Source organism: Stenella coeruleoalba, assembly GCF_951394435.1.
Source record: "Stenella coeruleoalba genome assembly, chromosome: 19".
In the NCBI taxonomy this organism is placed as follows: Eukaryota; Metazoa; Chordata; class Mammalia; order Artiodactyla; family Delphinidae; genus Stenella; species Stenella coeruleoalba.
The window spans coordinates 17557743-17583653 of NC_137165.1; the positions used below are offsets into that span (position 1 = coordinate 17557743).

Here is a 25911-nt window from a genome sequence, read left to right on the forward strand (position 1 = left end):
ACATTCTCAAAAGTGAGAATTATGCTTAGAATCCAGGATACGGGTATCATTCTGTTTCATACTAACCTGGTTTTTTTCAAGGTGCTATTTCTTGGTATAAATATAATGCTTTCTTAAAAAAAAACCTCCAAGATTTTTATGTCAGCTTCTCCTTAAATCCTTAAATAAAACACCTTTGCTGTGAAGTTGAACTTAGGAATCACCATCATGCCACATTTACCTGTGTGTGACTTGTAGGGTTGGGTCACTAAGTAGGAAGAAAACATATACACAAAAACAGGTAATGAATTGAGATGAAAATTGAGTAGAAGTGGGACATCAGCCTCTCACATAGCATTGAAGCTTTGGGTTATCAGTGACAGTCCCGGTTACTTGCTTAACAAAACAGGAAATGGAATATTCTTAGTATGTCTTTGAAGAAAAACCTTCACCCTAGTGACTTACTCTGATTATAATTTATATAATTTTAATTCTTAAGAATTAAACTGAACAGGCCCTTGTCCTTAAATAGTAGCTTTGCCACCTTGCAGTGTGATGACTGCTCTGCCCCCCCCACCCCCAGAATGAGCCGTAGTCCAGCAGTGGCAAGGCTGCACCAAAGGTGGTCACACGAGAAAGAGCCCCGGAGTGGCAGATTGCTGGCAGAGGGCCACTGGCGCTCCAGTGGTCATCAGCACTGTGTCCCTCCTGATGACCGTCCCCTGGTTGTTTCAAACCCTTATCTTTAAAGTTCTAGTTTTGCCCGAATCTTATTTCCTATTAAGGAAATAAACTTAGATAAGGAACTATTGGACTTGAACTTTTAGACCACGTGCAAATTTGAGGAAATGGAAAGTCAAATACTCAGACAAGTTCATGATCACTTCAGATGGAAGAAGCTGGAAAAAACTGTCTTTTCCAAAAAAAATATGGCGCCAGCCCACTGGAGATCAGGGGTTGCATGCTTTTTGGCTCTGAATTGCAGCCATCACATTTAAAAATGGAAACATCGGTTCAACCAATGTTTGTTGAAAAAGACGTCAACTAGATCTTATAGGAAGATAAAAATGCATGATAAACGATCTTTGCCCTTCTAGTTGCTTTTATTCTAGTAGAGAAAATATGACATATACACAAGTTGTGATAATATAGGCAAAATATAAATGCCATATAAAAACAGGCAGAAGGGGCTTCCCTGGTGGCACACTGGTTGAGAGTCCACCTGCCGATGCAGGGGACACGGGTTTGTGCCCCGGTCCGGGAAGATCCCACATGCCGCGGAGCGGCTGGGCCCGTGAGCCATGGCCGCTGGGCCTGCGCGTCCGGAGCCTGTGCTCCGCAACAGGAGAGGCCACGGCAGTGAGAGGCCCGCGTACCGCAAAAAAAAAAAAAAAAAAAAAAAAAGAGAAAAAATACGGGTTGCATTTTATCTTGTAGAGATTGGTAAAGCAATTGAAAGAGCTACAGAAATACACATTACAGAGTTCAAGGCGCATTCAAGGGATGATGAGCAGTCTCCTTTCAATTTTGTTATTTCTTTTCTAAATAGCTCTGGAGAAGATGCAAATAAATATGCAGAAGAGAATAAAAATCCAGAATTCTGCTACCCAGAGAAAAGTTCTCTGAACATCACAGTGTACTTTCTTCCGTTTATCTTTCTACCCGTAGGATTAGATTGGAACAGATTCAAGAGTGGGTTCACTATGCTTGCCTCCTGGAGAGGTGTTGCTGACATTTTTAATGATGCACTCACACTCCCAGCCCAGTGCACTTTGTCATATGCCAGTGTTCCTTTGATAAGCTCAAGACAGCAAACCTCTGTGGAGCCTGTGTAAATCAGACCATGTGCCTGCAGATGCCTCATACTCTGAGTTGAATTCAAGGCTGAATCCAAACAAAGATGTGTGGCTCCTAGAAGGAGGTCATCACAGATCCATTTCCTGTTCAAGAACCAACAAACAAATAGATGTGTGGGTCTATGTACATGTTCAGTAACGTAAATACTTTTTGACTTGACGTACTATTTTTTGTCCAAAAACAGAAGTTTTTCCATTGTCAAATTTACTATTTATTTTAAAATTCAGATGGTACAGATAAGAATAAAGCAGGGAATTCCCTGGTGGTCCAGTGGTTAGGACTCCACGCTTCCGTTGCAAGGGGCATGGGTTCGAGGAACTAAGGTTCTGCAAGCCGTGTGGCTCAGCCAGAAAAAAAAAGAATAAAGTAAAAATTACCTGAAATCACACCATCCAGAGATAACATTTTGTGGCAAGTGTTTCCCCAGCCTTTTTGTTTGTTTGTTTATTTTCCCCTGTATGTGGATTTTTTTCCCCCCAATCCAAAATTATGGTCATTTTTCTGTAACAGTAAATATCAATCAGTACTTTACATTTTGATACAAATTGCTGAAATACTTTTTGCTTTCCTACCAGTAGTTATGTCAAAGGTGGGTATAATCGGTCTAATTATTTTAGTAAATCTTATTCAAGTATGGCAGAAAAGCACAGAGATTATAAACTTACAACCTAATGAACTTTTAAGAAGTAAACATACTTAAAAATCCAGATCAAGAAACAACATCGCCAGCACCCCAAGAAACCATCCTCATGCCCCCTTCCAGTCACTTCTTCCCCAGAGGTAACCACTATTCTGTTACCTGTCGAATTTGTAATCTTTATTAATCTGATGAGTAAAAAATACCTTGTTTTTGCTTCTAGTTACTTTTATGAAGTTACTAATTAGATGATTTATAAAAATACATTGTAGGGCCCAGTTTGGGGAGGTTTAATCTCCTCCATGAGAGAAATAAATGGCATCTGTTTACGGTACAGAACAAAAAATGACTTGCCAGAGTTGAAAAGAAGATCAAAGCAAAAATTCTACAGTATGACCTTTTTGATATATTATTTTCTCAGTAAATATTTGAGTTCCTTTGGGGTAGGCACTGTGATTTAAAAAATAAAAAGCGTCTGCCTTTCTTTGAAATGATGAATTTCTGTACCTTCTGCAACTACAGAATATATTCTGTGTATAGAACACCAGTAAGGCTACGTGGCTAGAAGCTGACCTCTGCTGGAAGCTTCTGTTTTGATTTGGAGGAAGGCGTTCTAGTCTTTGGTGGCTGCTAGCCTTTCATTCAGCTCAATCCTGCCTGCCTCTAGCTTTTCCTTGCAACTTCTCTGTTTTGTTTTTCTTTTCCTTATGCTATTTTTCTGCCATGATAGCAAATTTTGCTTAACAAAGTGTGAGGTTTTCTGTGTGACAAGATCTTTGTAAACACTCTAGCAACTGACTATTAAAATGAATGCAAAAACAATACACCAGCTTGTATCTCGTATACAAATCGTGAGATTCAGTCCTGGAGCTCAACACCACAGGAGAGGGGGTAACTGGCTGCTCTGTTTCTCTCCAGGAATCGACAAGGAGAATGTTGAACTCTCCCCTACCACTGGGCACTGTAACAGTGGGCGAACTCGTCATGGATCCGCAAGCCAGGTGCAGAAGCAAAGAAGCGCTGGCAGTTTCAAACGTAATAGCATTAAGAAGATCGTGTGAAGCTTTCTTTCTTTCCGTTTTCAAACAGACTTAACTTATACGGGCTCTTCACTAGTGACCCCTCACCACCGTGCTGTGATGCTGCACTTCATGTTTTATAATGAGCCCATCCAGTCTGCCATGTTGCCAGATGATCAACTCTTGGAAGCGTTGCCTAAATTTAATGCTGCTTTTTTCTTTAACTTTTTTTTCTTCTACTTTTGGTTTGTCTGGTTTAAGCAAGTGTTCAGAACAACTGCAAAGAAAGTGGGAGGTCAGGACACTTGAACTGAGAACATCCCAATTGTGAGAGAGGATGATTTCTTGAATACTGCTACTACTGGCCAGCTATGAAAGCCATTTGCACAGAGCTCTGCCTTCTATGTTTTCCCCTTCTTCAACATACAAAGTAAAGTGTTAGTCTTATTTACACACTTTTCAAGATAGAAGTTAATGGGAGAAATAATAATATAACCCCAGTATGTTTAATCTGACTTTTAGCTGTGGACTTTTTTTTACCTTACAAAACTGAAGAACCATAGAGGTCAAGCCTCAGTGACTTCATACCATAAAGCCACAGGCGAGGTACTTTGGGGGGTGGGGGAGGAGGGATTTAGTATTTTGTAGTGGGTTCTTAAGAAATACTAACACTTGAGTATTAGCAATAATTACAGGAAAATAAGCGTAACCACATGTATCTTAACATTACCGAATTAAAGAGATGAGTTCTGAGGCCTTATCCAAACTCAGTCATCCAAACTAGTTTATATTTTTTTCCAGTTGATTATCTTTTAATCTTTAAATATGCTAAAAGTCGTTTTTTGTTTTTGTAAGCCAAAACTATACTAAGTATAGTAATTATACATTTTTCCCCTCCTCTTCTTCTTTCCTAAATAATTCCGAGCAGGGTAATCAGTGAACAGAGTGTTGCAAATTGTTCCTAGGAGGTAATTTCCGTAGATGGTTGCATTAGCTCCAAACAAAATGGAATGGTACGTGACTATTAGAGTAGACGATGCTTTTATCTTGTTTAATAATTTTCCCAGAAACATAGAGTGTGGTGTATATTATCAAAAATTTTTTGATGAGATGTATTTTAAATGTCTTGTAATCTTTCCTCTCCCCTCCAAAAAAGTCAGGAATCTCTAGCAAAAACATTTGGGTTCTATATGATAGAATTGCATTTAATCACTGTGAAAAGACTGGTCAACCTGCATTATTATGACGATAGGGGACCTTAAGAGTTGCTGCTATACTGAATGGTATGGATTATCATGGCATTGGAATTTCCATAGTAATGCAGATCCAATTTCTTTGTGGTACCTGCAGTGTGCAAAATAATTTGACTTCAGTGAATATATTAGTATCTGGATGTTCCAATTTAGGACTAAACCATATTTATTACAAGAAGATATTATCCCCCTATTCCTGGGTTCCCTTTATATGTTAAGGTGTAATGGCTTTGGGAGAGAAGAAGAAACCTAGGGGAGGGGGAGTTTCCTGAAGTGCTATTTCATGAGTGGATTTCAGTAAATTAAATTCCACAGCTAAATCAATGGTACATTTAAATGTTCTGATTTTAATAATATAACACATTTCACATTTATCCACACAGTAACAATGTAATATGTTAATGTAAATAAAATTGCTTTTGATATTCAGAAATAACAAGAATTTAATTTTTTTAATTTGTTTACAGTCCTGGGAAAAGTAAGAACCGTTAGCCAAAATGAAAAAAACTTTAGTGTTCGTAGTTATTTTGACACTGAATTGTTGGAAAATATTGAAGACAGGTGCAATTAACTAAACTTTTGTTTTTAACTATTGTAGACGCTTCATTAGAATAGAATGTTTATAATAACAGAGCAACTGAGACGATAAGGAATTAAGACTAGAGCTGAGTTTAGAAACAGATCATTAACAGCCCGGTGCCAAGGATGCCAAGCTGCTGGTAAGGTCCACGTTCCCCCACACCCCAGAGCTTCTGGGATGGGCATCACAACTTCCTGGCTCCTGGAATAAAAGGCAGATGTGAGCCTTTAATCATTTTGGTTCCATGTTTTTCCCTCTTTGTTGTTGGTTTGGTGCAATGACAGTGGGTAGTGTTATGCTATTTTCCTTCTCCTATCAAAATAGAGGAACTTCCAAAGGTTTACCGTTAAAAATATTGATCTGTCCATAAACAAGTTTTCCAAGGTATGCTATGTCTTAAATTTATTCGTTATTTCCCTCTAGTGTAATGAATGGATGAATTCACTTGAAGTACCTCATGAAATTAATGATCTGCATTGCACAAATCAAAATTGAGCCTTCTTTGAATTGCAAAAATACTTTTTACCAGTATATCCTGGGAATTTGAAAACTTATTAAGGTTTAAGATTTACCTTGTTTGAAGAACTTCTGCCTTTTGAGGAAAATCCAGCTTTCCAAGAAACTGAAATGCACATGAGATAAATCTCTCACCAGTGTGCTTCCTCTGAGAAATGAAACTGTTTTTTAGGCCTCATACTTATAACCTGCACAAGAAATTCTGAAGTTCATAGTAGGTTGCCTATTTTGCATAATTGGATGTAAGTTCTATAAAGTAATTTGTTTGGGGTTTGTGGGTGTTTCCCCTGACTTTTTAAAAAGGAAAACATTAACTCACCATGTTTTCTGGCATGCATGATCTCCCTGTTTTATCACTGCCCTGTCCCAGGGGTGTGCCCTTGTTTGCCAGCACCGAGACCCAGTTCACTAGCTTTGGGGGAAGTGGCAAGTGCTCTGTCCTGCATCCACTCAGCACCTGTCCGTTACTGGGTGCCGGCTCTGCGCAGGTCCTGGGCCAGGGCTGAGGACACCACAGAGAACAGCCAGCTGCCACCCCCATGAACGGATGTCCTGGGGGAGACAGACTGTAAGCCGGCAACCCTCCCTGCTCAGTGGGTTTTAGGGGTTTTCAGTTTTGTTTTGGCTTTTCTGGTTTTTTTGGTTTTGTTTTTACATCCCACCCCCAACCCAGGCATAATGAGGCATGTCTTATTCAATGTTATGCAATGGACTTAATACAAAAATTCACTCTTAGTGTCAGCCACACAGTTTTTTTTAATGCAGTATATTCACCTGTAAATAGTTTGTGTAAAATTTGACAGAAAAGTATATTTACTACACTGTAAATACCTGTGATGATATATTGTATTATTTTGCTTTTTTGTAAAGCAGTTAGTTGCTGTACATGGATAACAAACAAAAATTTGATTATTCTCGTGTTAGTACTGTTAACTTCTTCCTGCGACTGCGTTACATCATTTAAAGAAAATGCTGTGTATTGTAAACTTACATTGTATATGATAACTTCCTCTCTTTTCCATTCAGGCCCAAACTTTGGCAGTTCCCTTGTCTACAACCTCGTTAATTGTAAGCAGTTGTACGCCAGCAGGAGAAATACTGCCCAACAGACAAAATCTACCATTGTAGGGGAAAACTGTAGAAATCCATTTCAGATCATTGTTGTTCCCGTCCCATTTTCCTCCCTGTGTATGTACTCCTCCCCTTTTTTTTAAGTAAAATGTAAATTCAATCTGCTCTAAGATGTGGGGAGTTATTTAATTTCTTCACATGCATCAGCTCTGTTTTCTCACTTCCCCGCACTCCTCCCTGACCTTTTGAAACATTAAGGCCATTTCCTTTCTTTTAAGGATGTCTTAGGTTCTCCTCAAACCACCATCACCACCCCCGCTCCATGGGAAGGACCTTTCTATTTCCAGAACCTCTCTAAACGAAAGGTAAAATAATTTTGGTGAAATGTGTAGGGGAGAAAAAAGTTTCCCTTGAGCCTCCTAGGGTCTCTGGCTGAGTCTGAAAATTAAACTGATAAATTAATAGGAGAAAAGCACACACATTTATTTAATATAAATTTTACATGACACAGGAGCCTTCAAAAAGAGATGAGAAGACCCGAAAAATCAGTTAAGCCTGAGTATTTCTATCCTAGGTTTGATGAAGAGTGAGCATTTGTGTAAAAATTTGATAGGTCAAAGACTATGAGGTAAGTGCGGTGAAGTGGGGGAAACCTAGCAAGACCTGTTGCAATTTTCGAAGTCCCTGTGTCTTGTCTCCAGAGATAAGGATGCTCCTTTCCTCCGGGGTTAGGGAGGGCACCTCTCAAGTGAAGGTTTTATGACCTGTTTCAGGAGACGATGGCAGGGGAAAGGTCAGAGAAACCTTCCTGCTTCTGCCATTTCCTCAAGCTCCTTCAAGGTGCCATACTTTGAGGTCACATGTCCTGAACCCCATCAAATACTTCTTTAGGGCCTGCCAGACTGAGGGGTGACTCTGTTCTCTGGGTTAAGGTGACTTTGGTTCTTTTAAAATGAGCAGTCAGAAATGCCAGGACACCCCGAGATCAACCAAAGGGCATATATTAGGAGCACACAATTCTCTCCAGCTCTCAGCTCTCCCCAGCAGAACCTTCCCGGGCGCGGCCTGTGTAAACACTGTCAGACGCTTTCCATGGCTCCACTGCTGGGAGTTTTACCATTTTCTTTACCCCATTATGTGGGCAGCTCCCAGATGGAGAAAGAATGCAGCCTAGACCCTGTGGGCAGGACAGAGCTGATGCCTACGAGGGCAACAGCGTCTGGTATGTTAGACAAAGGGCTAAAAGAAGCAGACACCTGCAGGGCTGAGGCAAGTGCTGGTCTGTTTACAGAAAGACTGAGAAAGCAGAGGAAACTCACCTGGAGAGCTTGGCAGCACTCTGGGCTCTGGGCCAGACCGAGGCAGAGTGTGCATACTCTCCAGGGGTGGGGTCCTGGGAGGGAGGGAAAGAAAGAGCCTGTGGCGGGTGTTGGTGTGGCTGTAAAGCTTCAGGTGAGTTCTCTGGGCACCAGGCTTAAAGACCACTGAAAATTCAAGTACAGTTGACCCTTGAACAGTGGAGTTTGAACTGCAAGGGTCCACTTACACACAGATGTTTTTCAGTAGTAAATACTACAGTGCTTCATGGTCCGTGGTTGGTTGAATTCAGGGATGCAGAGGGGACCGACTATAAATTATACACCACCTTGTTCAAGGGTCACCTATACTGCAAATAGCTATCTTTTCCCTCCAGGCTAAAGTATCATAAAGTAGGGGTGCCTTTGGGTGATCACCTCTCCATCTCCGGACAGTGAGCTCCTTGAGAACATTGACAATATCATCCACCGTTTACAGGCCCCTGTGCCCATTTTTGCCTGCACAGTTTTGCTTTCTGGGACAGTCCAGGCTAGTCTGGCAATTTTGAACTGTCTGGCCAGAAAAGTTTATCCCCAAGGGGGTTTGGGTAGGGCGGAAACATGCTGGAAGAATAGTAAAAACTTAACCTACAACAAAGGTAGCATCGCAGTGTTCCTTTTTCCAGAAAAAAGCAGCCCATCCCTCACCCCCATGCCCCAAGTGGTGGCCAGCATCTGTAACACTTGCCCTCACCCCTCGTTCTCCCTTGATTTCTATCCATGAAACTTAGCCTGCACGCTGCACGCCAGAACGCACGGTGGCATCTAAACTCCCTCGAGGGCAGTTGCCCCGAGTAACATGCCAGGCCTGTCTTTATTAGAGAGTCAATCTTCTTACTGAAGTAAGTTCCACTTAAGACTCTTTTAGCTGCCAATTGAAAAGAAGCCGTTTCACAATGTTGATTATGTTTCTGTAAATATTAGGCCACACTATAGCAACGTAGTCCCCGTTTGTTTGAATCTCTCACACTTTGTTCTTTTAAAAGTACTCGCTGATGGTAAGTGGATATTTCATAATGTTAATGTGGAATTGTAATTTTAGTAGATTTGGCTTTTTTTAAAGTACCTTCTAAAAATGCATTTATATCTTGTAATATGTACATATGTACATACACCATATATATGTATATATGCATATTTAAAATTTCCAAAGACGCATCATATATTTAAATTGGGCCAAATTTTTCTAGGTCCTTTACCATGTGTTTATGCTGTGAGTCAAGCTAGTCACGATAAAGAGGATCCTGTGGGGTTACAGAGTTCAGAACATCCCCCATGGGGGCCACTTCCTCCATATAAAATAGGAAATTCACATCGGAATCTTAATAGGGCCCCTTCCTGATCAGAGGTTCAGAGAGCATTCCCCAACTTAAATATGTTTACACAAAGAAAATGTCAACAGAGGTAACCTCATCTGATTCATTTGTTCAAAGAAATGTTTTCAGTTACTGTAATTGTGCCAAGCCCTTTGCCAGGCATTGCAGATGCCAAAAAAGAAGAAAGCTTGGTCTCTGCCCTATGCGAGATCACAATTTAGTGGGGGAAACAGCCACGTAACCAGTGAGCACAGTGTCCAAGGTGTGGACCAGTGACTGGCAGCTTCGATGACTGAGGAGTTGGGTCCTGAAAAATGACCAAGAAGTGTGTCCAGATGGATATGTCCACTGAGCAGTTTAAAATAGGGTTATGGAGTCTTGAATGTATAGGGGGTACCTGAGGCTGGGGGTGACCTGGCCCAGAGAGCACATGTAGCATCCAGGCAGAAACGCATCCGGGCAGAAAGCAGTGCACCAGAGAGGAGACTGGCTCGTTCTGTTCTTATTTTCCTCCTTTCGTCCCACTTTGGGAAATGCGCCCTGATTTTGTACATTTAAAAACTCCATGAAGAAAAAAAAAAAAAAAACTCCATGAAGGCATGCCTTAGCCCCAGAGAGCAAAAATAAGGGTACTCTCTTTGAGTCTGGCCCAAAGGCAAAAGAGGATGAGAAATAGATGGCGAGGGATGCTCCCTCACCAACTTGATAATTTGCGGATGGAAGGCAGAAAGGAATTAGGTCGTGTATGCCTTAAGCAAAAACAGTACCACCACTCACCATATACTCATGTCTAGGATTCTACAGGAGGCCAAAAAAAATTTTTTTTCATTAAAATACTGAGTCTTGGGCTTCTGTGGTGGTGCAGTGGTTGAGAGTCTGCCTGCCAATGCAGGGGACACGGGTTCGTGCCCCGGTCCGGGAAGATCCCACATGCCGCGGAGCGGCTGGGCCCGTGAGCCATGGCTGCTGAGCCGGCGTGTCCGGAGCCTGTGCTCCGCAACGGGAGAGGCCACGGCAGTGAGAGGCCCGCGTACCGCAAAAAAAAAAAAAAAAAAAAAAAAAAGTCTTTTTAAGCTTACAGCAGTCATTCATTCATCCATCAGACATTTATTGGGCCCCTTGTTTTCAGTGAACTCCAGCTTCAGCACCTCTTGGAAATGCTCTCTGTTCTCCCATGGGCTGCACTGAGAGCCTTTCTCTTGGTCCTGTAACAGCTCGTTACAAGGTTGTGATCATCAACTGTTCCTGTCTCCCTGGTTAGACTCTGGGCCTCCAAATACAGGGACTATGCCTTGTTCAAGAAGCTGGATAGATGGTTGTTGAATAACACCTAAGGCTCTATGCTATCAGGAAACTATACAAATAGAATAGAAAAAAAAGACCCCGTTCACAACATCAAAAATCCCTACCAAAATGGAAATGGCCTGTGTAATAAAGACCTGTTGAAAACGAATCCAGACTTTGAGATTTCACACATCAGGAAAGTTTCGAAAATGTATTTTGTCAGTTTATGCATATAGAAAACAAAAAAATTCCAGGAACAGTCTTTTTATAATAGGGCATCTCAACCCCAAAAAGAGTAGGGCAAGAGGGGCTCACCGGAGGAGAAATAGTTCTTGAAGAGGACTTAGTTTTGCTTTATGGAAGGTCACCGTGTTGTCCCTACTTTCTTCCTGTTGCTGCTGATTCAGTCTGCACAGCGTCACTCAGCAATCAGGCATGTGAGGGCCGCGGGCTGTAAGGAGAGGAGTAAATGGAGAGACAGCCCACAGAGCTGGATGGGAAGAAGCAGAGTGCCAGTTGCTCCCAAACTAATCACTGAGTCCACACAATTCCAATCAAGGCCGCTATAAGAAGAGTGTGTATCCAAAGAAAATGATCCTAGGGTTTACCTTACAAAACAGACAAGAGAGCATGGCTAAGAAAAAAAAAAAGAGCATACATAGGAACTTTCCTTACTAGATAATAAAACATAGACATTTTTAAATATTTAAAACTGTGATGATGGTAATTAGACTAGGTAAATAGAATGGAAAAGACAAAAAGTTCCGGATTATGTTATGGTGTCAAAAAAAAAAAAATAGCACCAGTAGCCCCCAAATTTCATTGGCTTAAAAGCCACAAAAGTTTCTCACCCCGCTACATGTCCATCACTGGTCGGCAGGGGGACTCTGCTCACCGCAGTTTCTCGGGCCCCAGAGACTGGTCAGCCACCGTAGCAAGTGACAGAGGGAAGGAGAGCTGAGACAGCGCCATCCAGTTGCCGCTGGAGTGATGGAGACGTTCCATAGCTGAACGGTCCCATACACGGCCACAGCCACACGGGACTGGCAGACCCTTGAAATGTGGGTACTGAGACTGAGGAGCTGACTTCTAAATTTTAAATTAGAGGTAAATAGTTACAGGCGGCTAGTGGCTACCAGATTGAGCAGCCCAGAATCTGGAGGGTCTCAGATTAGCAGTTAAAGGCTGGAGAGCAGATGTGCAGCCACTTCTCACAGTCACGGCCAGAACTTGTCACACAGCTCCACAGAATCACAAGGGTCAGAAAGAGCTATCCTCTTCCAAAAGGAGGAGAGCTGGAAATGTTGGCCAAGAACATTTACTCCCACAACAGGGAAGGACTTTGTACGCCTAAAAGCAGTGGAAGAAATCCTAAAGATTACGCTTGACTACCTAATCCATAAAATATCCCCATATCCAAAAAAAAAAAAAAAAAAACCCAAATTTAAAGGCCAAATAACAGAGAGATTGTTCTAATTATAGGGTTCATAAGAATCGATTTTAAGAAAAGACCCAAGTAGAAAAGAAAAATGGGCAAAGGACATGAACGGCTAATCCACAGAAATGAAATACTGTACCACTTGCTAATTACTATATGATACAAAAGGTCATCACGCTCAATAGTAAACAACAACAGCAACAAAAATGCAAACTTGAAACAGTGAAATACCATCTTCATCTGTAAAATTAGCAAAGATGTATTTAGTACTCGGTGCTGGTCCAGAGTGTGGTGTGATGGACTTGCTCCTGCACTTGACCTCATCCTTCTGTATCATTAGCCTTAAACATGTCCACACCATTTGCCCCAATAATATTATGTGCAGGGATCTAGTCTAGAGAAATAAGTGATCAGAAAGCTAAGACTTTCATCAAAGCATTACTTATAATATCAAAACACCTGGAGACAACCAAAACATCTGGAGACAACACCTGGATGATTTTTTGGCTAAATCATCTATATTCATCCAGCACTTTCTGGAAGCTAACAGGGCTTCCTTATGCACCCTTTAAAAATGGGTTTAAAGAATAATACTTTGGGAGGAAACTGCCAATAGAATCAAGGGATTAAGAACTGTATCTGAGGGTAGATCCCCAATCATGTAAAATATCTATGTATTTTACACATAAGAAACTATAGTTATACATAGGAAAAAGATGAATATGTATGGTTAATTTTTGTTTATTTGTCTATATTTTATTACCTTTTTACATTGAGCATTATTTAAAAACAAAAATTTTTAAGAGGTGAAGATGATGCTGACTTTCAGTTCTACTAAAAAGGTATTGGTAATAATGGAACTTATTCAGGCATTAAATTAACAACTACCATCCCTTCGATGCTTTTTACCTTAGTCTTTTTCCTTTTATCAAAAGGTAGCTTTTAACTAATTCAGATTCCAGGGAGCTGGGTTTGTTTTCTTTTTACAGGGGCATAGTTTTGTACCTGGTTTAGAGCAGTTCTGGGGACACACCTGCTGACTCCATGGACCCCAAGAGAGCACACTGGCCACCACCAGCCCTTCCCTATGACTTTATTACTTCTGCTCACAGCTTACAATCTTTCACAGTTAACAAGGCTGATTGGAAATGGTCCTGGAGCTCACGAAGCTCTCGGGCTATTAAGGGGCCTAGAAATTTGCGTAGCTGTGTGCACTGCATCGTGAAGGTTGTGCACGCGGACTACAGTCCAGCCATTTTCCTCAGCTCTTAGGGCTTCCAGGCACTGGCTCCCTGTCCTCATTCTCCTCCCACTGCTCTGACAGCACTTCCCCCACCTGCCTCCTCACCCTCAGCTCTCTACCCTGCAAGTGTTTTCCTGAACCTTCTCATCTATTAACACTATGTGAAGCGATTCTAATTCATCATCACCACTTCACCTCCTTCCTCCCCTCCAGATCTGGATAGCCACTACCTAATGGCAGCTCTTCACCTCTGCACAGGATTTCCAATGCACTTCCTCCTGGGCCCCTGCCTTGGCCAACGGCACCGCCATCCCCAACAATGCACCTGAGCTTGAACACTGGGAATGATCCTTAATTCCTCCCCACTCACCACGCATCCCCACCACCACACTGGATGGTCACCAAATTATACTGATTGTGCCTTCTGAAATTCCTTCACCATCCCCATTACCTCCCTGCCCATTCAGGGGCCCAGCTCGTTGGCCTGTTTACAAGGGTCTCTAGCATGACCCACTGTCCCCGGTGTACCACATTCTAACCCATCATAGGTGCAGCCTGGACATACTTCAAAGGCTTCCTTCTCACCACCAACACACAAAGTCCAAAGCCCTCACCAGGATATGCAAGGCCATCATTTGACCCCTACCTGCCTTTTCAAGCCCATCTCCTGCTCCAACCCACTCTAGCTCCAGCCATTCTAAGCTCCTCAGCTGGGAGAGCAAGCACTGAGATGACGGACCGTTACACATGTAACCTAAATATCACCGGTCCCCTCCTTCCTCTGCTCTTGTTTTCAACCCAAACTCACCCTGAAACATGGCCTGGCATCTCCTACCCACTGAAGAATCCACTTGCACAAAACTTTACTGAAGGCTTTACAGGGAGGTACAGAGGGGGTTTTCAGCCCACAGTCGGCACCTTACAGATCCTCCTAGAGACATAGCACCTTCAGGGCCCATCACTGCCTGGTGGGAGGGATTTCTTCTTTATTGGCCTCTGCGCATGCGCGGTGGCTTTTCTCATGGTGATTCAGATTTGTTCCAGCTTCTCCCCTCAACATGAGTCCTGAGAATGGGATGTTTTGCTTCCTTGGATCTCGCGATGCTCTTGTGTGTGGGGCCTATGCAGACATCATTTCCTCCTGGGGGAGCCTACCTTGTCTTCCAAGAGACACCCCCCTTCCCCCACCCCGAAAGACCATCTCCAGCAAGACTTTCTTGTTGGGCCATTCTCCCTGCTCCCTCGGCAGCTTACATCTGTCTTGGGGGGTTGAGCATTGTGGGTTGTTGGCTGGCTCCTTATTACTCTCACCCCAGGTCCCTAGACTCCTGGGGGAGTCTGTGTGACAACTTATGTCCCTGGCGCCTTGCCGTGGGCCTGGCTCTTATGGAGTCTTCAAATCCAGGTGGCATTAGTTAATAAGTCCTGTCAAAACATTATGTGCCAGAAAAAAAAAATCTCTACCATTTACATCCAGGATGGCGCTCGGAAGAGGCCTAGAATTTCCTTGGGAATTCCCCAGAACCCACAAGAAAATGAGCTCGGTGAAGGGAGAGAAGTTTTCCATCTTGTTCACTGATGTATCCCCAGAGCCTAGAACAGGGCTTGGCACGTAGTAGACGCTCAATACCTGTTTGTCAAGAGAATGAGTCTAGGAAAGAAACGCTGCTTCTAAGGAGTGATCTTAAATTTTAAAACCTCCCTTGAACAGCAGGGGGCGCTGGAGAATCGGGCCTGTTCCGGGGGAGGAGGATCGACGGAGTCGCGGAGCCCTCCCTCTCTGCTGCTTTGCTTCCTCGGGCTGGCGCCCTGCTGGAGACCACTCTAAACACTGCACCTCAGTTTGTTTCGGAGAATTCTGTGGAGGGCTTCACCCCAAGGTCACCAAGCCGTGCACCCGTGCGTTGTCCTTGTTGGAGAGGTTCCCAGGAGGAAGACCTTGGCCTCTGCACTGCTAAATCTCAGTGATCCTGGCCTGTTCGGCCCAGCCGGCACCGCAGCCCCCAGCCCCTGTTCCCTCCCAGATGTGTATTCAGCTGGACTGGACGCCCCGGCTTTCTGTTTTCTTTCGTTTTTAAGCTTTTCAGGTGGGGATGGCAGAATAGGTAGCTGGGGCTTTAGTCCAGCAATTCTACTCCAGGACCTTCTGCTCCAAAGCTTCTGTGCAGAAAGGAGCATTGATGGGGGTCAGGAGGCCACTTAGGCCGTGGTCCTAATTCTGCCACCAAAAAGCTTTGTGATCTTGGAGGAGTGGGGGTTGGGAGGAAGGTGTCTCCCATCGTGACAGTCTTTGGCTCTCTGAATGTCAGGCCTTCCGTGGAAACCAGGATCCCTCCTCCTGTATCAGTCAGGGTGAGGCCGGTTACCTTTCAGTAAAAAATGGCCCCTACCCCACCCCAATCTTCCCACTCTCCCCTTTATTCCATGCAGTCTGTAACTGAGGACTCCCGCGTTTCTTTCCGGCAGAAGGGGCAGCAGAGAAGGCCGGGAGCAGGGAACGTGCTGATCCGAGAGGACTTCCAGTAGGTGAGACGCGGGCAGGAGGCCGCTACCTAAACCGCGAGCCGCCCCAGCCACAAGTCACTTCTAGGAGCCATTTCTGAGGCTGTTGAAAGGATGTGGCGCCTAGTTGGGTAGAATAAGTATGGTTTTGTCATTCTTCTTAGAATCCTGGAAGGAACGCTAGCAATCAGATGGACCTACTCCCTTCTGAGGGTCAGAGAAACTTGTGGGTGGGCACCCAGGGTGAGTGAAACCCCAGCCCGGGCACCCCTCCCGACAAGGAAGGACAGGGTCTTGAGACGCCCTGCTCACCCCAGACTCACCCCAGTCCTACCAGGGTCCTCGGCCCCCCAGGCAGTGCTGCTGCTTCTGCCTCAGACCCCGCATGCTGGAGGACAGGTGAAAAAGGCCCAGGCGTTCTCACACCCTTCCTCTCCGCCAGAGCGATATTTATTCATGGTTAAAAAAAAAACCCAGCAGGTTGTGAGCAGCAAGAAACTGAATCCTGTCCCATTTCCACACAACATGGATGCTGAATTCAAGGCCTGGAGGTGAAAATCAGAAATGCTTCCCCCGTTCAGACTGGCTCTCAACCTCTCCATGCCAACACGCATCATAATCACCACGGGCCAGGTACGTGCCAGGCACTGTGCCAGCCACGTTACATTCATTTTCTCATGTGAAACCTGCAGGACTTCTGTAGGTAGGAACTACTATCCTCACTTTACAGACAGGGACACTGAGGTTCAGAGAAGTTAACTCGTCCAGAGTCAAAGGGCTAAATGAGTAGCAGCCCTTGGTGCCTGGCTCAGCTGTTTTAGATTCCAAAGCCTGGCTCTTAATCTGTAATAACTTCCCCATGATATTTATACCGTATATATTGGTTTCCTGTGGCTGCTATAACAAAGTACCACCAACTTGGAGGCTTAAAACAACAAGAAATTCATTGTGTCACAGTTCTGGAGGCCAGAAGCCCAAGATCAAGGTGTGGGCAGGGCCATGCTCCCTCCAGAGGCTCTAGGAATGATTCACACGCTCCCCTCTTCCAGCTTCGGGTGGCTGCTGGCATTCTTGGCTTATGGCTAAATCCCTCCGCTCTCTGCCCCCTGTGGCCACATCGCCGTCTCTTCTGTTTGTGTTAAATCGGCCTCTGCCTGCCTCTTATGAGGATACTGTGATTGCACTTAGAACCCATCTGGCTACCCCAGGAGACTCTCCCCATCTCCAGAGCCTTAACTTCATCACACCTGCAAAGAATCTTTTTCCAATAAGGTAATTTTCCAGCTCCCAGGGATCAGCATGTGGGTATCTTTTGAGAGGCCATGTTTCTGTTTACCACACCATATGTGTGCCCGTTCCTTCCCTAATTTATTCCTTCATAGACCTTAATTGTGTGTATTGGTCATTGTGCTAAGAGCCTGGAGCTAGAAAATCAAAAGAGAAATGACACAGTCCCTGCCCTCACGGACCTCATGGTCACTGTGTGAACTTTCAAACCTGCTTCCCAGATGTTCTTGTGGTAACAGGAGTGAGAGACATCAGGACACAATAGTTGGCACTTACTACCTGGAACACTCTTCTGACATTTACACATATTAAATCACTTGACCCTCATGGCCTTATCCCCAGCTGTAGGGTGGTTCCACAGTGTATACTTGTCACCTCCCCGCACAGAATGCTACACGAGCACAGGGGAGAGGCAGTCAAGGTGAGCGAGGGTGTGGTCAGGGAAGGCTTCCTGCAGGAGGTACCACTCCCATGGAATCTGGAAGGATGGGAGTTGGCCAGAGAAAGTGGGATGGGGAGAGGGTAGGAGTGAGGAGGTGCCCCAGGAAGAGGGAGGCAGGAGGGAGCTGAGATGCTCCTAGATATGGGTGAGGAGAGACGGGGGTCAGGGAGGGCTCCTGTCTTTTGGGAGAACCACTGATCTGGTGTGGGCTTCGAGCTTGGTTCACCTGATTTGTTCATGCTCAGGTCTGAGGCCCCCACCTCTGCCAGCTGAGGTCTTTCAGCTTCCCTGCTCTCTTCTTTTGGGGGATTTGATGCAGGGAGAGCTCTGAGAGCCATTTCTACAGCTCCCCAAAGGGGATAACTCAGCCCTGCCCATCTCCCTTCTGTCCTGAGCCTCTTGGGTGGGAGAATCAGAGAAGGCACACGGCAGCCCCTGAGCAGGATATATTCACAGTTGAGCAGGAAGACCACAGAGGGGGAAACTGAGGTCCAGGGAAGAGAAGCCACACAGCTCATGTGCAGAACTGGGCCCCACCCCAGCCTCTCTGTCTGGGTCCCTACACTGCTCTTGGCTCCCGCAGACGATGGGGCAGGACCGCATCTCTTCTAGGCAGGGGCTTCCTCTGGACCCACCCTTGAATGGAGGTCAGGGACAAGAAGTGACTAAGATACATCCTGCCCCGGAGGGTTTCCCACCATGCTGGGGGAGATGGGCAGCCCACCAGAGAACTGTAGAACTAAGTAGGTATCTGGAGGAAGGGACCAGAAATCAGACTAACAGGCACGATGGAGTGCCATCAGGGAAGGCTTCCTGGAGGAGGAAACCTCTGAACTGAGCTGGGGAGCATTAGTGGGGGTGGGCTCAGCCAAGACCTGTATTTGGGTTGGGTGCAACTGGTGCCACAAGGGCCTGGCATGCTGAGCAACAAGGAAGGAGGAGAGCAGAGCCAGGCCAGGTTCTGCAGAGCCCCAGGCGAGGCTGGGAGTCACAGGAGCTGGGGTGGAGGCTCAGCTGAGCACGACTGGGAGGAGGCTAAGGTCCAGGCCTGGAGGCTGCCACCAGCTCCCAGGGCCAAGACTCTTGTCCTGGGCTCTCAGCTTGAAGTCCAGGGCTGCAAGGGCTGAGAGCGGGAACCCAGGGGAAGGGAAGGAACCTCCCCAAGGCGCTGGGTGGCCCCCGGCCCTGCAACAGGCAGGCCTGATGGGTGGCCCTTGCTTTTCCTTCCTCTTGCCTGTTCTGGTCTCCTCTTTTGCTCTCCTGTCCCAGGGTCTCTGCCCCCCCCCTCTGCACCCTTTCCCAGCCCAGAGCTGGCCCAGAGTTCTGTTGGGGAGGCCTGTGTGGACCTAAGCCTGGAAACTGTTCTTTAAAAGGCAGCACAGAGAAGGGTAAGAATAGGGAGTCTAGCTCCATCCAGCTCCAGACTGGCTAGGAATCCTGACCCGGGCTCCCAGAGGCTGTGTGACCTAGGGTAAGTAGTTCAACCTCTCTGAGCCTCAGCTTCCTCGGAGATGAGTGTAACAATCCAACGCGCTAATGTAGGAAACCCCTAGGACATACTGAGCTCTCGACACTGCTGGGTACGCACACAGGACGCGGTGAACGAAGAGGGCCTGGCCTTGGGGTTGGGGGTCTGAGGTTGGAAGCGAGGCTGTTGGACCCCGGCGCGGCTGGTCCGGGGACTCGGGCCTCCTCTCTGACTCCTCCAAGCAGGGGCGGGGCCTTCGGGCAGCCCTGGGTTTCCGGGCGCCTGTCGCACACCCACCCTCCCGGTTTCCCAGGGGACGGGACGAGCTCGGAGCCGCCGAGGGACACCGAGTCTGGGGGAGGCGGCGGGGCCACGAGGGCGGCCGCCCTCGGGGGCGCGCGGCCTCTTTTGTCTGCAGCCTCCCCCTCCCCCGCCCGCCCCGAGCCGCGGGGCTGCGGCGCCGCTGCTGACACGGCTCAGCCGCCGCCGCCACCGGGCGGAGGCTGCGCGTCGCAGCGCCGGGCGGAGGGCGCGCGGCGATGGCGGCGGCGGCGGCGGCGGCGCGGGGCGGGCGGGCGCGGCGGGCGCGGGGCTCGGGCTAGCCGCGGGGCCGGGCCGGATGGCGGGCGGCGCGGGCTGGGCAGGCGCCCCCGCGGCTCTGCTGCGCTCGGTGCGCCGCCTGCGCGAGGTGTTCGAGGTGTGCGGCCGCGACCCCGACGGCTTCCTGCGCGTGGAGCGCGTCGCGGCGCTCGGACTGCGCTTCGGCCAAGGCGAGGAGGTAAGGGCCCGCGGCGGGGGCGTCCGCGCTCCAATCCCCCACCCCGGCTTTCCCGCCGTTTCACCGGCCCGCTCTCGGCCGAGCCCCCGGGCATCCCCGCCCTGTCGGACCCTCGCTTTCCACCATTAGCGCCGGCGCTGCGAGAGTCACGCATCACGCCCGGGGTGGGGGCTTCTCTGCCTATCTTCCCTACCCCGGGCCCTTGCGGGCCCTTCTGACCGCTCTGCAGCCCACTCGGGGTTTGGGGGGTGGGGGGAAGGAGCCGTCAGATCCTGGTCCCGGGACCCCCGCCCCTTCCTACCCTGCGGAGACCGAGACGCAGAGGTCTGTGTGCGGGAATGCCAGGACGCCGTGCGGGGTGGGGTGGGGGAGGGAGGCACGCGCCCCACTGGGCCTGGCCGAGGGAGCGAGAGGACAACTAGGGGCGCTCTGCTGTCTCGGCTCCTTGACTGCACCCAGCCGACCTAGAACACAGCGGGAGGTGTCTGCTTGCGACCTTCCTGGATTCTCGGCCCAGCGCCCGATGACCCCCCATGCGGGCTCCCATGGGCAGGCCTGGCTGGCAGCTGGCTGTGTCGGCTGCGGCAGACCTCCCAGAGCCAAGCTGGGGAGCGGCAGCTGAGCAGTATTTGCAGCAAGGGGTGGGGGGGGGGAGGGCGGGCCGCGTCGATTTAGGGAAAGTAGGAACGGTGTTGGTTGTTAGCAGAGCTGGGATCGGAGGGTGGGTGCTGCCAGTGGGGTGGGCAGAGACAGGTGTACTCTCATGCCATGGGCACAGGGACAGGTGGCTATGTCTGGGGGAGGGGGTATGGCAAGGCACCCACCTGGCGGGAGAGCATCCCCACCCTTCTGCTACTGCCCACTCTGAAATCGTCAGGAGACGAAGCCCTGAGTAGTGAGTTTCCAAGGCCACCTGAGGCCTCAGGCTCTGCATGGGCCTGGCTGGCATTCTGTTCTGGGGACAGCTGGGGCCTAGCATTTCAGAACATAAGAGAAGCCAAGGCATGCCTGGGTTGGATCCATGCTTCCCTGTCACCTGGCAAGGGGGAGATGATAGGTAATCATCTCTGCATGGCCGTTGGGCATGGCTGGGACCTGGGAGTCCCTGAGACCAGTAAGTGAAAGAGGGTGAGGCAAGTGTCAAGTTCGAGAACTCAGGTACCCCATCCCAGGAGGCTCACTGCTACAGCCCCTTTGGAGCCCACCCTCTCCCTCTGCTGGGATTGGTTCAGGACCGTTTCCTGCAGCCAGCCGGTCCTTCTTCCCAAAGGCTGGTCAAGCCCCTCCCCTCATCGAGGCAGGCTGAGCAGAGCCCAAGCCTGGGGAGAGCCCCAGTCTTTCCTCTCAGGACACAGGCTGCAGGGGAGAAGTCTGGCTCTGGCTGGAACTGGAGTTCCAGAACCGCAGTCTCACTGGTGGGAAGAGCTTCCCAGCAGGCTCTGGCAGGAGGCCACGTGGGCTCAGTGGTGAGCCCCTAACAAGCCCCAGCCTTATCCCTGATCTGGACAGCTCCTCTTCTTAGAGCTTCTTCCTCATACACACTGGAGCCAAACCTGCTTGTCACTTAGTCATCGTGGTTCTGGACGGGGACCCACGTGGGTCTCTCTTCTACGTGACAGCCTTTAAATATTTGAAAACAGCGCTCCTGTCCCCTTCCCACTCACTTCCTACCATCCTCCCTTCTCCAGGCCAAATAGCCCCTGTTCTTGAAGCCCCAGACCATTTCCATACAATCTGGCAGGGACCAAACCTCTGGCTTCCAGCCCTGAAGCCACCATCGACTAATTGTGTGACGGAGTTCTCCTAGTAATGACATGGAGGGGCTGGACCAGGAGACTCCAGGACTGTGCCGGCCCCAACACGTCTCGCGCACACAGGTGGCTCAGGGCGAGGTGCCTTTGGAGCGGTGCACTCATGTCAAGTTTCTGGCCACTGAAACCCCCAGGGATCTTTCTTAGCAGCCTCTGCCAAGATTCCCCTCCATCCTGGAGGAGGGTCAGTGAGTTTTCTTTTTAAAGCATAATCTTATATCATTACAGAATCAGTTTATATGCTCTGCGGGAAGTTAGAAATATGGACAAGCAAGAATAAAATATGTTCCCATCTCCCAGGGAGCCTACCTGTGACACCTTGGGCACATCCTTCCAGAGCTGTTTCTATGCTTGTATGTAGATTTTCTCCATAAAATGAGGTCATGCTGTGCATACTGTCTTGTAACCTGATTTTTTTCCAGTAAATGATCAGCACTTTCCTGCTTCAATAAATTCTCATCTCATTTAACATGCACACCTTATCCAGATTTCTCTATTTGGCCCCAAAACATCAACCTTTGCTGTTTTGTTCAAACCAGTTTCCTCGCCAGAACTGTGCAATGCATCCGGTTATTCTGATCTCTTACTTTAATGCAATGCTTTTTTTTTTTTTTTTAATTTGAATAACCCTGACTTGTTGAAGAGATCAGGCCTGTTGTCTGTGTCAGTACTTTCTTAAATCTAAACCTGTAACTTGGACCTTATCCCTGTTAAATTTCATCTTGTTCATTTCCTCCCATTGTAACAGACAATAGAGAGAATTTACAATCCTACCTTTGTCACTCCGATGCTGTGCTGCCTTCAGGCTGGAGAAGTGGGTGCTTTATGTCTCAATCTGTCAGGCTGGTGTAAACCCAGGGCAGGACCACGGACAGAGCCTCGTAGGGGTGGTTCTGTTCACACTGTGTTACTGACCGAGACCCACGGAAATACATTTTTCAGCCCTGCTCGCTGCACACCAAATTCACACATGCACTGCAGAACAGGGATGTCATTTCCCCTTCAAAATGCTACGTTTTCTGGCAGTTTCTATCTCATTTGTTTAAAAATCACATAGAGACCTTGATTTCCCACCCCGTACCCGCTGCCAGTGCTCTAGGGTGGAGAACTCTCATTCATTAGATACGGAATTCAGTGAATTTATCAGAGCTGATTATCCATATTTTATCAACTACACCCAGAATGCCAGGGACACCAGAATCAAATGCTTTGCAAAAATCAAAATATACTAGGTTGCAAAGTGTAAAACAAATATCCATGAGGCCACACTAATATCAATAAATGATTTCATATTAATAAATAAATACTAGGAGAGTCTCCCATACAGAACAAATTAATTTATGTAGATAATTCCCTACCAAGGAGGTGCAGCATAGCCCCCACCCTGTAAGCGTCACGTATGCATATGACTACCTTCTAAAGACGACACTGTGGAAAGGGGGGAAGGGCAGCTTTACGGTGGAGAAGCCTGACACGCACTGCCTCAGCCGGGTCACCAGGATCAACAACAGCAGTGATAAGTCATGTAGGTAGTATGTACCCTTCATACGATGCGATGGGAGAGGCACCTTACCACTGTGATCCCCCACCCAGACCCATCAACCCCGTCCAGTCATGAGAAAACATCACAAAAATCTCAGCAGAGGGACGTTATTCTACAAAACACCTGCTTAGTGCTCCTCACCTTTGTCCAGGTCATCAAAACCAAGGGAAGTCTGAGAAACTGTCCTGGCCAAGTGACGCCTAAGGAGACGTGACAACTAAATGTAATGTGGTGTCCTGGGTGGGGTCCTGGAACAAGAAGAGGACATCAGGCAAAGACTAAGGAAGTCTGAATAAAGTACAGACTCCAGTTAATAATAATGTTATGGGGCTTCCCTGGTGGCGCAGTGGTTGAGAGTCCGCCTGCCGATGCAGGGGACACGGGTTCGTGCACCGGTCCGGGAAGATCCCACATACCGCGGAGCGGCTGGGCCTGTGAGCCATGGCCGCTGAGCCTGTGCTCCGCAACGGGAGAGGCCACACAGTGAGAGGCCCGCGTACCACAAAAAAAAAAATAATAATGTTATGTATGTATCAGGTTGGCCTCCGATATTCCCCTAATTTATTGACTTGGGAATCATAGTAGAAAAGAGAAGACAAGGAAATTCGATGAAAACATGAGTCGTGTGTGAGAACACAGGTTGACGTTTCAAAGAACGTGAGGGCGCTGTCCCAGCCCTGAAAGTCTGTAATAAGTAGGAGCAAGACCACTGTGACGAGGACGAGAAATGATGGCCCAGGGCCCTGAACCCGTGCTGACCTCTGATAGCTTGCTTTCGTGTCTAACCTCTCTAGGGCTTTGTTTACTCATCCATAGAATGGGGGTGATAACAGTTCTCATCCCATAGCGTTATTGTGGGGCTTGAACACGTTAATACACGTAAAGTGTTCAGTATCGGGACGGGGTAGGCCCGCTATCAGAATTGCTGCTGCTCTTACTATTGGTGTTTTTGGTAAACATTTGTGAGCATCTTTGAGAGGCTGTTCTAGGCTGGGGCGTTCTTGGGGGTTGAGGTCCAGATCTGCGAACAGTCCCTGGTGTTCTCGGCCCACCCTCCTTGTCAGCTCTGAGCTTCCAGCCCTCCCGCATCTGTGAGTGGAAGGCATTGGGAGCGCCAGAGATCTCTTGGGCCACATCCCTGGTAAATATATTCTTCTCCCTTTTCCAGTTTGAAAACCATCCTTCTTGCTAGAAGAATGGACTCAAAAGTAGCTGAGTGGTGTCTCTGCCACTTGTTAACCAGTACCCTCTCCTCTGAGCAGTGGCCAGTCCTTCCTGCTGGGAAGCGTGGTGGTAATTATTTGGGGGCAGTGACGCAGCTTTAGCCCACCTGGGACTAGTCTATAACTTCCCCGCTTCTTTGCAGGTGCCGGAAGCAACTGGGGCATCGTGCCTCCTTGTTCATATTGAGCAGGAGATGAAATAAGGGGTCAGACTGGGCTCCCTTAGTCCCCAAGTCCCCTCTGGACGAAGGACTGCCGCAAGGGAGATGCTGGTGCTGGCTGGCTTCAGCCTGAGTGTCTGAACCGGCAAAGGGGTTGGGGTTCTAGGTGGGCCGAGACTTATCAGGAGACAGTCCTGGGGCTGCCAGGGGAGGGAGAGCCCTGAAGTAAAGCTGGGTCTGCTCGGGAGAGGAGGGGACAGGATGCTGGGGAAAAAGCAGTTGTATCCCTACATCTGTGGCTGGAGGTGGGAGGTGATAGGAGGAGGGACTTGAGGGGAGGGCGGGGCCAGATCAGGAAAGCCTCAGCCGTTCCCTGTGGCTGGTGGGAAGGTCCAGGCAGCAGGGTCAGAGGTGTGCTTGAGAACAGGGACTGGATCCAGGAGGGGAATGTGACAGTTGGCCTGAGAGGAAGAGGGTCCTGACCTGGGCAGTGGCAGCGGGTGCAGAACCGACAGGGGTCCAAAAGGCCTGCAGAGCCCAACACGCCACTCCTGGAGGGAAGAATCTAAGGCTCTTTTGGAGAACAGGCCCCCTCTAAGTGCCCCACCCTAATGGGGACATGGTGGGGATGACAGAGCTGGCGAAACAGAAGGAAGGCCCAGGTTCTCCGAGCCTCGAAGGAAAGGTCGGGGTGCCTGTGACCCATGAGTGGGGAGCAGGATGGGAGTGGGGCCCAGAAAGGGCCCTGTGTTTGTGCCTCACCCGGGTGCAGCTGGTGCCCCTGAGCTTGGAGGTCACTGTGGAAGCCAGGCTGAGGCTGCGGTCCCTCGCGAGGCACCAGGCTCCGGGGGCGGGCTGGGAGGGGCCAAGCCCCAGATAGGATGCCCAGTGCTCTTAGCGCACTTTGGCTGTGCTGGGAGGGGGGGCGTGAGAAGAGCGTCCAGGGGGACTGGTCCATCTTGTCAGGCAGTCTTGACACAGCCTGAATCCATGTGGCAAAACCTCTCTGGGCTATAGCTTCACTCCCAAGATACCGGGATGTAGAGCAGGAGGAAGCTCCAGGTCGTGGAGGGCTTGGTGGAGGGCGGTGCGGCCCGTGCCTCCCTTGTTGAGATCTGAATGGAGAAGTGGGGTAGAATCAGGCCTTC

General features: G+C 48.1%; 2 protein-coding genes across 10 annotated transcripts in view; both read left to right on the forward strand.

The window, feature by feature from the left end:
• Positions 1-6755, forward strand: part of NF1 (neurofibromin 1) — a 250822-nt gene extending 244067 nt beyond the window's left edge. For all 8 annotated transcript variants that reach the window (XM_079903537.1, XM_079903542.1, XM_079903540.1 and 5 more), the window contains one exon: positions 3392-6755. In XM_079903537.1, the coding sequence (XP_079759663.1) occupies positions 3392-3534 (143 nt within the window). In that variant the 3' untranslated portion in view covers positions 3535-6755. The remainder of the gene's footprint in view (positions 1-3391) is intronic.
• A 12990-nt stretch (positions 6756-19745) lies between these two features.
• RAB11FIP4 (RAB11 family interacting protein 4) overlaps positions 19746-25911 on the forward strand; it is a 114482-nt gene continuing 108316 nt past the window's right edge. Inside the window, exon 1 of one of the 2 annotated variants that reach the window (XM_079905791.1) lies at positions 19746-20025. In XM_079905791.1, coding sequence (XP_079761917.1) covers positions 19867-20025 — 159 coding nt within the window. In that variant the 5' untranslated portion in view covers positions 19746-19866. Of the gene's footprint in view, positions 20026-23316; positions 23362-25911 lie in introns of those variants that run through there. The other variant, XM_079905792.1, reaches the window with a different exon arrangement.